Raw genomic sequence first — 17597 nt, 5'->3', positions numbered from 1 at the left:
GAGTGAGAAGAGGAGTATGTATTCATGATGACAGAAGACACAACAACAGCTTAGTTGTACCCATTTGACGTGAGCATATGAGCTTTCAAAAATGATTTACTATGTTTACACAGCAATATTAATTACTTTTTAAAGGCTATCCCTCCAAGAATATGTATAGGGTTGACAAAGCTCATCTAGAAACTTCAGCCAAGCTCTGTAGGACTTACTGAAGATTTGCAGTTCTATTAGTCACAGTGTACCAGACTTTTAAATCATGAACTATCTTTTGTATTTCTAATCCTTGTCAGTGGCAAAACGTCTGTGTGATTTTAGAGATACCACTTCACCTTCCTCGGTAATTGTTATCTAACAACTTCTTGGTGCTCCTGTTATGATGAATTAGCACTTGCCTGTATCATTAATTAAATGCCACTGGTATGTTTTAGTAGTTACCAAATTCTTGATCCTGCATCCACCACATGATGTTCTTTGACATGTGGGTCCAGATTCTCAGCTGTGACTGCAGAGCTCTCAACACAGCTAAAGAGGCAATTCTCCAAAGTCCTTTTTCCATTCTCCCAAGAAGAGCTGATGCAAGCCCAGTACGGCTTAGAAGAAGTGAGAACGAACCATTAACTGTCAAAATAGCCAAGAGTAATGCCTTCCTGCAATACATTCTGTTTATTAAAGGTTTTTTAAAGTTCTGGACTGCCTTGCATTTGTATGTCCCAGGAAAACATGAATAGACATTTTGTACCTGTGTTAAGATGATTGAAACTAAGATAATAGTCTCCATCTATATCTTCTGTCTTGAAGACTTCCTTTCAATGAGGGCCCATTTTCCTCAGAAATTTCCAAGATCTACATCTTACTACCCCAAAGTCAATATTAAGAGACTTGAACTTCCAAACCTCACACACAAAAATCATTTGCCTGGTTTCAGCAGGGCTGCTTGTAGGATTCAGAATTACTCAAATCGCCGAAGAACTGCAAATGAAGGCACCATATTTTGTAAATATTAGTAGTCTCTAGCTCCAACAGCTTCAGGAATTGCAATGTATTTGAATAGCTAGCTTTGAAATACCTGGCATGTTGCAGCTTCCCTCAGACTGTTTATGGATGAAATATATGAGGTAAACCTCTAAAATAAAATAAGCAGGAGAAAAAAAATAAAAAGAAAAGTAGTTGAGGGAAATGGGAAAGATGCTATGCACCGTGACCTGGTATTCCATTTAAGAGGTGATTTTTCTTATTCTGTTATTTGCCTTTTTTATAGACATTGTAGAGAAGTGTAACTTAGTAGAACATTTCCAGCTCTTACTGGAGTCCAAGTTGTTTGGAAGCATCACTGATTCTTTTGGCTCCTTACCTAGAAAGGTCTTTTTTTTTTTTTTTTTTTTTTTCCTTCCTCCACAGGCACATAGTACAAACATTAAAACAAATTAGAAAAATACCCTTTTAAAGGCAAGGTGTTACCTTGACTATTCCCATGAAGATGTTCCTTCTATCTCTTTATCATGAACCTAGAAACCACTTTCATTCTTTCATTCTGGAAAATACAATAAAGTAAACTTGATTTTGTGGTCCATTGTTTCCCCTGAAAATGGGAATGTCTGTTCTTTGGAGGCCTGTAATCTTGTACTTGGTGTTTCCTGGCTGTTGGCTTTATCTCCTTCAAATTTAACCTTACATTCTTCATCTTTGCTCTGTCCTCACTTCTGGTTACATTTCCCATCATCTCACCGTGACCCTTCATGGTATGGATAATGCTATCAGATTCATCTGACAACTCAAGAGCTTCTTGCCAACACATTTCTGTGCCTACATTATAAATGAAATTTCTCTAAACAAATCTCCAGCAGGATTGAACTACATCCTTTGCGTTAAATTCAGCTTTGTCTTTATGTTTGCACAGTTATGCTTAAACAGTCATTGATGCCCTGATGGTAACTGAGGTTACCAAGTGATATATCATCTAATTATAATGTGAATGAAACACCCTCAGTTTCTGAAGACAAAGAAAACAAGTGAATTAGTGAGAAATTAGTTGTTCATAGTTTCCCTCACAAATGCTGGTCAAAAACCTGTTGTGATATAGCTTGCTTTTTATGGCTTAAAGATGAACCTTCCATTGGCTTCAACAGGGCTATAAGGATTTACCTCTGTTAACATGGCCTAGCTATTTAGGATTTTTTGGCAATTTATTTTTTTTAGAATGCAAAGTATGCTTTTCTCTGAACTTCTTACAAATCTTTAGAACTGTTTGGAGAGAGAGGTTGGTGCATGACTTCTTCTGATAAGGAAATATGACTGTCAAATACCATTGGAGAAAGATGGGGGAACACAACCGCCAGCTGCAGTCTCCATCCTTTGCCTGGTGTGCCAGGTCCCCCCCTGTGCTGCACTGGTATCTCCTCCATGTGGCTGTGTGCAGACAGCCCTTCTCATATGTCCTCTTTGCTCCACCTCTACTTCAAGTTCTCACCCAGCCCAACTGCACAAGGGTTTGGGGATGGCTGCAGATGGAGTGAAAGGGAGATAGCAGTAGAGATAAGGCTTCATGTTGCCTCAGGTCATCTAGAATAAAGTCACAGACTGTTTTGGACATTAACAAGAGAAATCAACAGGCAATTTGCTGAAAATCTACTTCTCTGTGTTTTCTACGTTAGCTGATATATAACCTTTTTTCTTCAGGTAAAAATAGGGACATAGTGCTTTGAAATAAGTCTTCCAGATACCTCATCAACACTTTTTTATTAAGCACTCTTTAACAAAAGAACAGTCTCTTCAGCAAATTTGGGACTCTTTCCAAAACAACTCATATAATCATTACAAATGTGCTTGAGCAGTGAAAAATAGAATTATGCACACATCTTGATTTGTATCTGGCTACAATATTTTCCAACAAATTTTTCATTCTTTCTCACTGATTCAGTGTGCCACAAAGTACAATACACTATGGAAAATACAGTCTGAGGGTTCAGATTTGCCTGACAGCCAACCCAGAGCCGCAGAGAAAAATTCAAATGGTGAGAAATAAATTTGTTCATGCAATTTTTGTAATTTGTAATAACTTAAGCATTAGCAGTACCACAAAGTAGGATGTTCTGAGTTTAACATAAGGGATAAATTAAACCAGTGAGGTTGTAACATTTTATAACTATCTGAAAATCTAATCCAGCATGTTAACAGTGTCAATGTGAAGTTGCTCCACACTCAGGTTAAAGATTTAGCAGTATTTTCCCAACATAAGCATTGTTTTTCAAAAAATAACTTTAAACGTTTAGCTTAAAAAAATCAAGCATTTCAGCATTTCAACATTACTTCAGTCTAGTCCTGTGAATACTATTTAGTATGGTGTTCAAAATTTTTCTGTGGATTTCAGGGTAACTGATAAAAGTCATGACTAAAATGTAAATTAATACATTAGAAACATTCATATTTTGTAGCTCAACCATCTCCTCCCATATAAATTAAAACATTTAAAGAAAATACATGTACACTGTCTTATGAAAATAGGTACAACTTTTTTGCTTAGTTCCTGAAGCCTTCAAAAAAAGCATTTACTTGAAAGTGTGCATTAATTATAGGAAGGGACAGAGCAACAGCTGGAGTTCACTTAAAGCTAAGCACAAGGAAAACTTCAAAGACATTTTGCATGACTTCAAGCTCCCATTTAGTTTACATGTTCACTCTCTGGAAGTATCTGCCTCCCTTCTTTGGGTATATTAGGGGCTTAAAAAGCTTACACTTGCAATGTATGTAATCACATTAGAAACCTTCCAATAGATAGTATGGTCCAGTTCTTTATGCTGTTTCCTTAATTCAGCTAAAATGACTGCATTTGTCTCTTGAAGTGCTTCAGAGAGACAAAGTCCTATAAATACTCTGAGCCCATTAACGATAATAATCATGTTGGTTGAAAGGATAGCTCCTTTAATAATGCCTTAAGTAAAAATAAGTAGATATTCTTCCACAGTTACCACATCAATGTAGGCAACATTAGGAGGTGTACTGAGAGCTGTAGCAAGTTTGACCCCTTATATTTCAGTGCTTTCTTCATGACTTATAAGTATTTTCATATTTCTTTTTCTTTAGAAAATCTAGTTTGTGCTTCTAGAGCCAAATGTCTTGTAATTTTACATTTTACATCCCCTGTGTGTTTCACTTGGTTTACTTCTTTGTTTGTTGAATGACTTAGGCCTCATCTGAGTACTCAGACCTATACATTTCCTGTACTTTTAACTGTATCCAGTTGTTTTGTAAATAATAAGTCTGTCTAAGTGTGAGTTGTTGACAAAGGCTTATCAATTTTATTGTGACAGAAGATCCTGGACTAGTCTACACACTGCCCTGCACCTCCTAACCTCCTTATTTGTAGTTGCATATGCATGCATGCATAGTGGCCTGACATACTCCAGTGGGCCTGAGATGATGCGATCCCCCGTGGAGTACTTACACAGCTGTTGCTTACCTTAGAAGTGACACTGCCAGGACAGTAGGAAGCAAAAGAGAAATACAGCTTTCCCACAGCCTTTTGTGAGAGTTTCCTCACTGCCATAGACAGCTGTCTGAAGAGGAACAATGAGAATGTAACAAAGAATATTGGCGTTGGTGCAGTATCCCAGTTTTGATAAGATCTAATGAAATTGTGCTCCCCCCTTTCATTTTCATTCATGCAATTCTTCTTCATCTTTCCTTACTACTTGGGGTAATACACTAGGTAGATACTAGCACCCAGCTGCATAATGAAATGTGTCTGCCTTATCCTTACCATACAGCTTAACAAAGCACTTCATGCCAAGGACTGGTATTTTATAGTAGTATATTCAGGGTGATCATAGTTCTTGAATTCAAATGCTGTCTATGTCGAATCTGAAGGATTTGCCTTGGATTTTGGAGTGGTCATCTATCTAGCAATCACTATGGACGACTGCCAGACAGATGGAATTTCTGCAGCCATCTACTCAACATGAGTAGATAAACCAGATATATATATAGTGCATGAGCATTGAACCCAACACTCCTGGAGGTCCTGATCAGCATTAAGGTGTATGTACAGTGAACTGTCAGATTCACTGGGTTCACTGTTCAGACAGAAAACATTTGTACTATACATGCATAATAGATCAAATATTTTCTGGTAGCATGAAATTTCCTAAAACTACAGTACGTGGCCCATGTGCATATGTTTCTTCCTGGAAAACCTTGGTCTGCCCTAGATATGTGGATTTGTTTCATATAAAATTAATTGGATTTAAGCAAACACCAAACGAACAGAATAATTTGTCACCTTTAACAACAGAAATGTGATGGAAATTTTTACGATGTTTAAACTGGCTGCACACAACCACAACTTTTGCCTGCTGTAGGCCATGTCTAGATGTTTTTTATCTTGTCCATACCCATTGAAACTCTTATCTACCATATTCTGCCACGATCTGCTAAGTCTTACAAATTCAAAACTATTATGCTGACTCTTAATCTATAAGAAAAGAATTCTTTTCCAATTCACTTGGGGGAAAAAAAAAAGCGTAACAGAACATACTCTTGTTAGCATTAATCATTTGGGAATCCCTTCTGCCCTTTAGAAACAGCCTTGTTAGGACAATGAAGACAAAATACAGTCGCTTTCAGATTTTGACAGACACATTGAAACTATGTAGTGCACATAGCTCTCAGTTGCATCAGGCCAGCACTTAAATGATGTGATTGCCAGTGTGGAGGGGAGGTCTGGGTCATGTCCCCAAAGGTCATCATTGCCAGCAGGCAATACCTAGAAAGTATACTCCCGCACTCCCCTAGCTCAAAGGGTCTGATTGTGAGAGCCCCCACACTGACACGCACAAACAGAGAGAGATTCTTCTGCAATCTCCATGCTCAGCCACAGAGCAGTCACAATGTGACCCTTGTAGATGGGGGACTTCCGTGCCACTTATGAAAGAGTTGCGAAAGAGAGCTGAAGAAGCCAAGGTGAAATGCATTTTTAAATGCTGGCAGGTAACACTGGTGTTCGGACTTTATAGATGAATGTCCTGACTCCTGCCACTGCCTTGAAGGTGAGTAATGAATAAATAAATTAAATTCATTTAAGCATTGCAAGTCCTTTAAATCTTATAAGTTTTTTTTCTATTATGCCTTTAAGTCTTAATGCTAGTTAAAGTAGTCCTTTGGTCAAAAAAAAAGAAGAGGATCTTTAAAAATAAACTGAATAGTTAACAGAAGTATATTTTGCAGAATGTTTTGTAGAATACAAAGACATGGTGAAGTACTGAATTCATGTGTTTCCAAGTCTAGCTGATATAGTAATGTGGTAACTCTTTGTAATAATTGTATATTTTCAAACCCAGCTTTGTAACAAAGCAATTAGTTAATATGATTTTGGAGTTTTGTTAGGCAACAGGATGAAAAGATTATTACTGAAATTAAGTTGTATTTTACTTCTCACTCACTCTGTTGCAAGAGAGGCTCAGTGACACTTCAGTAAAATCAATGAGCATAATAGGTTACGTACATGTATTTGCTATGCTAGCTGTTAGAGAAAGAAAGGTGAAACTTAAGGGTCCAACTTTCCTAATATCTGCAAGATAATCAGAAAAAGAAGTATGCAGATGGAGTTGGGGGGATATTGTCTGAGATATACTCCTCTCTGTAATTAAATGCCACTGAGCACAAAGAGAAGGAAGCAAGCAGAGAGTAAACAGCACTGGATCTGGGTCGCAGGAAGGAACCAGAAGATGAGAGATTTGGGGGAAGAGTGCTGCCTAAAAACAAGTCAAGAACTGTGAACAAAAATACCATTTCCTCCTTTGCCTACAGCTTGTACATGTTAAAAAAATACATAAATAAATAATAAAGGAAATATTAGTATGATTGCTTCATAAAAAATCAGAACAGACAAAAATGTTCATAACAAAAAGGAAGAAATGTTTTTTTTCTTTCTCAATGCAAGGTAACATCCCTTTTTTACATTTGGGAAAAGCTGAGCAGAAATAGAGTAATTATTTTTGTCAGAAGTTGGTGAATTGTCATGATAAACTGAAAAACAGAAAGACTGGGGACAGACAACTGCACAGTACTCTGGCACTGTTGTGTTATGAAAGTGCTACTGACTTCACTGGGCTGACTAGCTACACTGATAGAATGATTGCAATATGAACAGGTAGATCTTGGTGCTAAAATGACCAGGACAATTTGCTTTCTTCACCTTCCCTACTCCTGTAAATTCATCTAATTATGGTGAAGTGGGTTCAGAACCTGCTGGATGGAGTGAAACACAATGACCCACAAGAGTTAGATGTCCTGTCTTTGTGTAAACAAGGATTAAATACTGGTTTTAACTACAAGGTGTCTCTATTGCTTTTCATCTATTTTATGGATTCTTTACCACACATTACTTAATTAAACTGAAAACACAAGCCTAGCTTTATCATTAGTCAGCCTGGGAGCAATCATTAGGTGTCACTGAACCAGCTCTTCATGAGGTTTGACTAACCTTCGCTTTGGGGATAGGATAAGAATTGCTCATTGAATTTGACATGACTATCCCAAAATCAATGTGTGCTGTGAGACCCTGAGCAGCTCACTTCTATGTGATATACACAACATACAGGACCTGCTTTGCTATTGCATTTCATCAGCACTGCAAACACACCACCACTGCAAACCTGGAGTCACATGCTGTTGAATCAGCTTCCTTGTGCCCAATGGAAATACCCAGGTTTGCAAAAAACTTTCCATGAAAAGCCCTCTACACGATAGCATCATGTTTCTCCTTACTTGCACTCTTTAACTCTTTTTTTTCTGTGACCAATGCCCAGCAATAGAGTTTTTTTGATAACATTGGCCATTGTGGTATACTTTTGCCTCCTTTCTTTTTCAAGTATTTGTGTTTGTGTGTTGTTTTTGTTTTTGTTTTTTCTTCTATTTGCATCCTGAACACCGTGTCAGCTCATTCAGTGGAGTCACTATAGTTTTGTTTCATGTTTTAAGATTCATCCTTTTCTCCTAGCATTTTCCATCTAGGAAGGCAGGATCTGAGATCCCACTTGTATTGAATTTTAGTGAGCCTTCCAGATTAGCTCACCACTGCATCTGTGTGTGAGGGAGCAAATGAAATGGAGCATGAACTTCATGATTGCTACTTATCTAACAAGACCAGTGTTCAAACTTTCTGTAAGAACAACGCTTGGCTTAGTAATATATATATATATATATATATATATATATATATATATATATGTATATATATATATTATACTTGTAAACTTCTATACAGACACTGAGGAAAAGGACAAATAAGCCAGAAAGCCTTGAAGGTGAGAAAGCTATTGGGAACATAGGTTTTCTGCTGCCAGAGTTCCCAGGTGACAGGCAACCTGGGCTTTTTGAGCTGTTTCTGAGACAGGCTTGCTGAGTCAGTGCTCATTGTGTCCTTCAAGAATGAATTAAAAGCCATGAAGAATATGCTTTGCTTCCTTAGTAGGATTTTTTTTTTCCTGAAACTGTTTTTAGCAGCTCTGGTTGGAGGAAGTGCAGACAACTGCTATTATCACATTAAAGAAAGACCACTTCCTCCAGGACAGAAACTCCAGGTATATGGGTCAAAATGGCAGCTGGAGATCTTTTCAAACAAGTCAGTTTTTAATAGGAAGATTCAGAATAATTGGAGGTTTGTACCAGACAAGCTGGAAGCAAGGTTCAGTTGTTTACCAATAAGGATAAAGCATCTCTGCCTGATCTTTCTTGTTACAAGAATTTTACACAGTGTGATTTTATCTGTACCGAGATAACAAGTCTCAGATATGAGGTTCTCAGGAGACTTTGTTCAGCTGATTTTCCAAATAAGCTCCATACTTTTAATATTGTTGTAAATGCATGTTGATTACCCAGTAACCTTAGACGTATTTGGTAATGCTGGTTGTCACAGCAGTTGTTGCCACGCTACGTGGTCTGTTTTTCATTTAGCTTTTTGGTATGGTAATATTACAAAATAACATACTCACTGTGGGGAGAAAAGAAACAACCCGCAAAGCCTCTTTCATCCTAATATGGAGAAATAAAAAGCATTGGTTGAGTTAGCTGAAGTGCTGATGGAGTCAAAGCCCAGGGATCAGTCTGGTGTGGTGCCCGAGGAGCACAAGGGTCATGGTCAAGACTCACACTGGGAGGGCAGGAAATGTTTAAATTCCCTGACCATGACTAAATGATGGGAGGCAGCAATGCTGCAAGGGAAAAAGCCCTCTTCTCTTTGACTCCTGCATGGTGAGAGCGTTTCTTCCTCTGAGTGCTGCTGCAGGAGCTCTGGGCTGTACTATACAGCAGATGGGTGGACTTGTTTTAACAAGGGTTTAGACCAACACTGATATTGGTTACCCAGTGGGCAGCAGCCTGGGGTTTTCAGGCAGAGCCCTGGGCTAAAGAGGAAGCCGAGGAGGGACAGGCTGTAGTGGGAGGTTAGCACCCACCACCCGCCCGACACCAGCCCTTGCTGTAGGCTCTCTGCTTGTACAGCGCAGGGTGGAAAGGGGCCCCAAATGTCTCTGGAGTGCCAGGAAGCTTTGCCTTTTTCCTTATTTGTGTTCGCTATCACCTCTTAAACAAAGGAGCACAGCTTTTCGTAGCAGTAAGTGATTGGCTGTTTCCCTGTCCCGGCCACCTCCCGACTGAAGGCACGGAGTTTTCCTGGCTGCTTCTCAGGGGTTCGGCTTCTCCTAGCTAAGACCTCTGCTTAGGGACACTCGGCACAGTATTAACTCATAATATCTGAGGGCTGCAAAGCTTGCAGTTTTGTTTCCTTGCTGGTGGTGATGCAAGGAAGGCAGAAAAGCAAACCCAGAAAACAGAGGTCCCACAGCCTCCATCAGCTAACTCCAGCAGTTAGGGTTTATCAGGTACCGTGGTCACATGAGGCTTCGCAAACAAACAGCTGAAAATCTCACGTCTCCCCAGCGGGAGAGCTCCTCGTAAAGCACGCCAATAGCTTTAACCACATTTGTGTCGCAAATTCTTCTTGCATTTGGTGACTGGGGCTTGTCCTAATTAAAACAACAAGAGTTTCAGTAATGTGTTTAAAAACAGGCAGTCATTTGCTGTTTGTGAGGAGAAAGAAAAAAAAAAAAAAAAAAGAAAGAAAAGAAGCACTGAAGACAGCACCTCTTCTTCTGGGGGATATTCGTCTCCGTATCACAACACCACATTTTCTTCTGCTGAAGTATTGCCACTCGTCTGAAAGCTTTGCCTGTCTGCAGCCAGCTAGCAGCACGTGGGCAGGTTTGGCAACCGAATTGTCTGCATCGCACCCCCCTGTGTTTGGAAAGAGGCAAGGGCCTGAGCTTTGCTTTCATCAAGTACTGATAACATCAGAGAAGACAGATTTGTTGTGCTCCATTGTATCCACCACAGCTTCCCAACCTTGGGCTCGGACCTAAGGCATAGAGAATTGCCTGGGACCACCCAGATGATGGGAGGAGGCTCCAGGAGCCTCAGAGAAGCAGGCAGCCCTTCACTGAGTGGGGGGATGCAGCAGCAACATTGCAAACATGGAAAAGCCTGTCCAGTTGGCTTCATTAAATAACACAATGTTTGTACATCCATTATGAAACTTTGGACAAGAGGGGAAACACTGAAAAGGAAGTGTCTTTTTTTTTTTTAATGGAGTAAAAGTGATGTCTGTGGTTTTAAACAAAAGGCTGTTGGCAGGATGATGCCATAAAGGAAAGGAAGAGAAAGGGAAACAGTATTTGAATTAATTCAGATAAGGGAAGGCCAGAAGAGCTTATGACATAATTTTCCATTAATTTCTGTAGTCTAATTATGTTACCTTCTGGCTCCTTTGTACAAATATTGGTTGCTATTACTGTTTACTGTAATTACTGTAATCACGCTTACAAAAGCTGCTTATAGTATTGCCGTTTTAATAGTGTGAAAGAACTAAGTTAGACAAGACTCTTGTGGTGGGTATTTCATAAAATTTTCTATGAAATTGTGTAACTATCTTCAGCTGTAAGAATTTACAAGAGGAAAAGACAAAAACAAAGGAACAAGGATCTAACTTCTTGGTTTACTAAAAATCCTAAAATAATTTAAAGAAAGAAATCCTTGTTTTGAATCATAACTTGAAATTTGATTTTTAGTGAATCAATTTTCTTTAAAGCTGTGATCGAAACCTTACAATTGGCCTGAAACATACTGTTTTATTTCAAAAACAAATTTTGTTAAGAATTAATTTATTTTAATTTCACATAAGAAAATAATGGGTTATTTTAATTAGGACTTTCAAACAAAAATTGGAATTATTCTTCTGAATTAAAGTATTTCATGCTCTGGCTGTTTTTTTTCTTCATAATATGCACAGTTACTGGAGTCAAGATAAGTTTGTACAGTATTTCAGTGTTCCGAAGTCTAACTACTTTTCCCCAAAGAAGTGTTCACTGAAGAATTACAGCAAAAAAGGAAGGGAAAGAAAGAAAAACTGAAACACAAAGTTAAAATATTTTCTCATTGCTTCGTTAGATGTGTAGCAGTGTTAGGAAAAGAAATTGAATATCCTGAGTTTCCCTCTAGGGTGTAACCCACTAAATGTCATTAAAGAGATAAATTGTTAGATGCAAAACAAATTTCAAGTCATAACTGTGATGAGCAACAGATATCATGAAGACCACCAGAACTGTACATATTGCCTCCAACATCTTGTTCCCTGCTTTCTTGGTACAACCATATTTGAAGCCCTAGTTGCACGTCTTGTCTACATGCTAGAAAAAAAAAAGGAGTATATTTATTTTTCATCAATCTCTCTTTTCAGAAAATCTCTTCCTCGCTGCCGAAGAATTAACAGGATGCTTTCCAACGAGTCCACACCTCCTCCCGCGTTCAGTCGCTCCAATTCTCAGGCCTCCATGGACAGCACCTCCATGGAGGACTTCTGGTGTGAAGTGGAGAGCATCAAGGAGAGCAGTGAAGATGGACCTGAAGAAGCAACGCTCTTGGAGTTCAAACCTGCTGACGGTAAGCACATGAACACCACTTCTTCCTCACACCTTGGCTTTGCCTTGTCTGATTAGTGATGCCCTGATTTCCTTCCCACCCAGTATGAGCAAGGTTAAAATAAAGACTAGTTTGAGCCAGAAAAAAGAGGCAATAAATGAAAACTTTATCTCCATCATTAAATAATCTAAACGCAAGGCTAAAAAGGGAGCAAAAAGTTCATTTAGTATATTGGAATTTTCCAGTTTCTGGCTTTTGGTAGGATATAAAGCAGAAGTTATGAAAGTCTTGAAGCAATTTTTAGTTAGATATCATTTGGTGCTATCAGAAATTTGATAACTGCCTGTTTCTCTGAGATTGCCCAATTTAGATGTAATTCAAGGAGAGATTAGAGATGAGTTTGAATACACAGATGCCTACATTGTTCAGCCTCTTCACTCATTAAAATTCATTGATCACTTATACAAATTATGCTGAAGGTATTATTACTTCATTCTGTTCCCTTAACATTTTCACCTCTCCTTTTTCATAATGTATTTGGAATAACACATAATATTTTACATTAACTTTTGTTATGCAGCTATGTGTTAGATGATTTGATAACATCTGGAACAGCAGTCCTCATTTTTTTTCCAGTTACAACCCCACTTACAAATGCATTATATTGTGCAACACAAAATACCAGCTCCTACTATACGGTGAAACTGGATTTCTTCTGGGGTCACGACCCACAGATTGCTACAGCCCTTTTGTGGTCATGGCCACGAGCCTGGGAATAACTGATCTAAGGATAGATTTTGAAAGAATAGTGTATTCTTTCCATGCAATTAGTAACATGAGTGACGGTGTATTTTCTTACCTTTACATGCAATAGGATGTCATTCATTCTGCTACCAGGAAAAAGGTTGAAAAGAGGGAAAGGGTGCTACTTTACTCAGCAACTAAATGTGTAATCATTCATGATAAACACCCTACACAGAGGTATCTAGCTGCAACTATATATTGTTCCCATGGGGAATACCTCCAACTCACTAGTTCCAGGTAGAGCTCTCTTGGGAGCGAAAGTAGAAGACCTCTGTTTACCAGAAGTTGCAGTCTGCTATGAGGGCTATGATCTCTCAGCTTAAATCTAAACTGCACTTCTTCGTGTTGGTCTGTGGTCTCACAAAAAGATAGATCAAGGTGTAACATTGAAACTTTATGGTTATTGTTATGGTAACTCAGAAAAGCAATCTGCCTCAATCAGTTTGACCTTGTTGGGGAAATGTGCCCTTGAGGCTAGGAAGGCTAACAGTCCTCTTGGGTACACACGGCAAAAGTATTGCCAGCAGATCAAGAGAGGTGATCCTTCTGCTCTACTCAGTGCTGGTGAGGCCACACCTGGAGTGCTGGGCTGGCCAGCACAAGAGAGACCTAGACATACTGGGAAGAGTCAAATGGAGGGTTACAAAGATGATGTAGGGACTGGAGCACCTCTCCTATGAGGAGAGGCTGATAGAGCTGGGACTGTTCAGCCTGGAGAAGAGGAGGCTCAGGAGGGGTTCTTGCCAACATGCCTAAATACCTGAAGGGAAGGTGCAAAGAAGATGGAGCCAAGCTCTTTTCAGCAGTGCCCAGTACAGAAGGCAGTGGCCACAGACTGGAGCACGGGAGTTTCCCTCTGAGCACCAGGCAGCACTGCTGTGCCGTGCATGTGGACAAGCACTGGCACAGACTGCCCAGAGAGGTTATGACGTCTCCTCCTTGGAGATCTTCACAAGCTGCCTGGGCATGGTCCTGGACACCTCGATGAGGAGGTGGTTGAAGCAGGTGATCTCCAGAGGTTCCCTTCCCACTTTAACCAGTCTGTGAAAACTCCTGTTTAATCATGCTCTATAGCTTAGAAACCCCAGAAAGCTGAGATTGTGAACCTCATGGTGACTCCTTTATGCAACTGTCAGCGTGAACTGACTGTGACTTGTCCCCAGTGTTAGGGGAAGGTCACATATCTGTGAACTACCAGTCCAGTTAAATTAGCAGGACAAGGCAATACAGGCACCCATTTTCCCAGTTCTCACAAGCTTCTCTATTGGTCTCATCACTGCTGAACTAACTCTTCACAACCGTGCAAATTGTGCTACAGTCCCGTGTTATGCTTTGTCTGATTATGCCTCATTAAATTATATTGATTTTTTCTCTCTGTCATAAATTAAAAATGAGACCACATAGTAAACTACAATGCATCTCCACACTTCATTTACCTTCATTCTGTTGTTTTAAACACATATATATTACATACACCCACACACAACAAGGGAGTGCTTGTACTACTTATTAACTTCAGTAAAATATTCAGTCTGAGATTATAAATCTTGGAAATAATCATGAGTTCTATTAAACTACTAGTAGAATAATACTCCTTCCCAAGGTTCAAAACACTGGAAATCAATTTGGAAGTCCCCAAGATAAAATTAAAACAAATACTCGTTACCCTGTTGAGATTTCTTTGAGAGGAAGAGGTGCAGAATCCTTAGGAAGGAACCAACAGTGTGGCAGCAACCAGGTATGAATGATAATGTCAAAGCCATAGTGCTGCTTTTTGCCAGACAACATGTACAATGGGAAAATATCAGAGCACTTATTCTATAGACATGTGTAACTAAGGGCAAGAAAAGTAGAATAACATAATAAATGACACAAGGGATGAGAATGCAGGGGAAAAGGAAGTCATGGAGTGCTTAAGATGGCAGTGATGTGCAGAACTGATTTTAACACTTAGTGTTGCAAAGCTGAGATGGTGTGAGTCATTTGGGCTTACATCTGAAATTCAAACAAAGTCACACCTCTTTCCTAGCAGTCTCTAAGTGAAGAAAAAAAAAAAAAAAAGACAGAGAGAGGGAACTACCAGGCAGAGGGAATCCTCTCTATTATCTGTTTATCTTCTGATGGAACAGACCCAACCAGTGTCAAGACCATGCCGTATAAGTAGCTACCACTGTAAAAATAACGTTTTGTAAAATGATGTGATTTTATTAGTCCTTATTTAAATCTATTTGCATATTATTTTGAGGATTTCTAATGCAGGAATTCCTTCCCTGTAATAGTTTTACTCCTTTGGTTGTTTTTGTTATTTCTTAGCCTATTGTTTGTGAGCAGTTGGAAAAGGAAATGGGAAAAAGCCAGAGAAAACAAGTCATAGGGGTGGCTGGTAAGCAGGCAGAATTACATGTCTGGTTTACTATTTTTCATAGCATCATGAAAGCCAAGTTTGATTAAAAACTAAATTCTTGGAAAGAATATGTCAGAATAAAAGCCAAAATGAATATAATTAAGAAAATGGAACATGAATGAATGTGGCTAGAACAGCAGCATACAGAAATGAAAAGAAGGCTTGTTAGAAAGACTGAGGATGGCAGAAGTACTATGGTTTGAAAACTGACAGAGGAGGAAAAGGAACAGCCAGTCATCCTGTCTGTAAATATGGAAAGGATCTGAATGGAGACAAGCAGTCACACCTCAGTGTAACACAGAGCTGGGTTTTTAGAAGCAGAAATTTTTTTAGAGCTTTGCAAAGAGACAAGGCAATTAACAATGAAGTCAGTGATGGCACATGTGTAAGTTGCTTTCCCTTGCCCCTGCTGACCAGACCTGTAATTTTCCTTTGTATATCTAACTGCCAAAGTTCTGTAAACTGGTGTCCATCAATCTGTCTGCAATCTGATGATGTCAAGAAGTAATAGAGAAAGAGTGGGAATACCAGCCTGCCGTTAAGACCAGTTCTGTGAGAGGAACAATGAGCGTATTGACTAGTTGTTTTACAGAACAGTCTGCAAATTAGTCCATTTGCTCTTTGATGTGTTTATTTGTAATACCTTTCCTTCAGTCAAAGCTGGAATACAATTACTGTTTTGATTGCCTTGTCTCAAACAGCATATTGCTGAACTAGAATTGTTCACAAGCAGAATAAAAATGAAGGCGCTTAAAATCTCCTGTGTGAAAAGAGATTTAAAAAGACAATGATTGTTTACTTTAGAAAGCAGATAAATAAAATGTCAATGACAGCAAAATTTGAAATTACAAAATGAGTCAGAAAAGGTAGATTGGAAGTTTCTCCCTGTCCTACAGTGACAGGAAATATTCATTCAACATTACAGCAAACCAAAACCCAAGGAAAGCAAGCAGTGTTTCACAGAGTGCATAATCTCACTGTGGAACCAGTTGGGAAGCAGGAATTGAACAGGACTCAATAAGCTATTAGTCACTGACTGGGTATCAAGAAACCCTGGGGTGTAGAGTGCTAGCCAGCATTTAACTATTAGAAATTGGATGATATCTAGCATGCAAAGTTAGCTATTACTGCACCTTCCACCCCTGCCTGCCCTCTTTGATATCTACCCCTACTTCCTCATTAGCGGGTGGCTCTGGCTCTTAATCATCTTGTCCAAAACAAGCTAATAGACTATGTGGACATTGAGCTTTTCTCAATGTGTCCTTTCATAAAGTGTGGTTACTAGCTAGCTGGCTGAGGGTTTTTATGCATCTTAAATCTTCTCATCCTTCATTTGGAAAAACATCATTATATTGTATCACTACTTCAGTATTTTTGCTTGTTTGAAATGGAATGACAACTTAATTTCCACCTGCCAAATGGTTTCATCTATTACAATGTGGTTTAAGTGATAACTGAGGGGTTTTATGCTCTTGAATGAAGGGTTAGCTTTTAGCAATCTTTCTATGTCAGGCTAGGTACTCTGCTGCCTTCTTCACACGAAAGCATTAATTCACAGTTTACAAATACCTCCTCCACTCTTCTCCTAAGTGTCTCCTATGCAGAGACTGACAAAATGAAAGCTGGCAGTATGTTGACAAAAATCAAATTAGATTGCACTTGTGGCCTAAGAACACTTGGACATGGAATATCCCCAATGTATAGGCTAATTCAGTGATCCTCTGTGCCACCTCCATTCCTTCCTGCCCTCCTCTCCCTCCACATCAAGCCTAGCCCATAACTTGCTTTCTTCCTCCACAGAAGGGGAGCTGGAGGCCGAGTGGCTGCAGGATGTAGGTTTATCTACACTGATCTCAGGAGCTGAAGAGGAAGATGGCCAAGCCCTGCTGTCTACTCTGACCCGAACACAAGCTGCTGCTGTACAGAAGAGGTACAACACCTACACACAGACCCTGAGGAAGAAGAACAAGCACACAGTCCGTGATGTGCGAGACATCTTTGGCACCAATGACTCTTCTGTAAGTAGCTGATGCATCCATGGGAATGCTTATGAGCTTAATATTTACGTATTTTGTAAGTAGCTCACGAAGGCTTCTACCAGACAGGAATCCTTTTCTGCTAACGATGTACAGTCAGCCAGTAGCAGTTCCTCACACTAAGTCCAGGCTTTTAATGCTGTATTTGCTAAATTTTGAGAGGAAGGGAAGATACAATAGACGGTGCAGTTTTGTAAATAACCTGTAACATAATGTTGTATCTGTTGCCAGTCTTTCTCCTGCAATCTCCTATCAAGACTAACATTTATTCCCTTATTTTTTGGAAATTGGTGAGTTACTCTTGGCAGATATTCAAATTTTTGCTGGCTTCTGGGGACACTTGCTATTTACTCAGCAGTCTCAGCGGTGAAGTAAAGCTTCTCTAA

At 39.3% G+C, this 17597-nt stretch overlaps 1 protein-coding gene across 4 annotated transcripts in view; it reads left to right on the top strand.

The window, feature by feature from the left end:
* Nucleotides 1-17597, top strand: part of ARHGAP28 (Rho GTPase activating protein 28) — a 77790-nt gene that overhangs the window by 29728 nt on the left and 30465 nt on the right. For 3 of the 4 annotated variants that reach the window (XM_038173916.2, XM_038173918.2, XM_038173917.2), the window contains 2 exons: nt 11786-11988; nt 16976-17193. In XM_038173916.2, coding sequence (XP_038029844.1) covers nt 11786-11988; nt 16976-17193 — 421 coding nt within the window. Of the gene's footprint in view, nt 1-2954; nt 3012-11785; nt 11989-16975; nt 17194-17597 lie in introns of those variants that run through there. The other variant, XM_072034724.1, reaches the window with a different exon arrangement.

Source organism: Anas platyrhynchos, chromosome 2 (genome assembly GCF_047663525.1).
Source record: "Anas platyrhynchos isolate ZD024472 breed Pekin duck chromosome 2, IASCAAS_PekinDuck_T2T, whole genome shotgun sequence".
Classification (NCBI taxonomy): Eukaryota; Metazoa; Chordata; class Aves; order Anseriformes; family Anatidae; genus Anas; species Anas platyrhynchos.
Note: the sequence above shows the minus strand (reverse complement) of the source record. Positions and strands in the feature narration are given on the sequence as shown.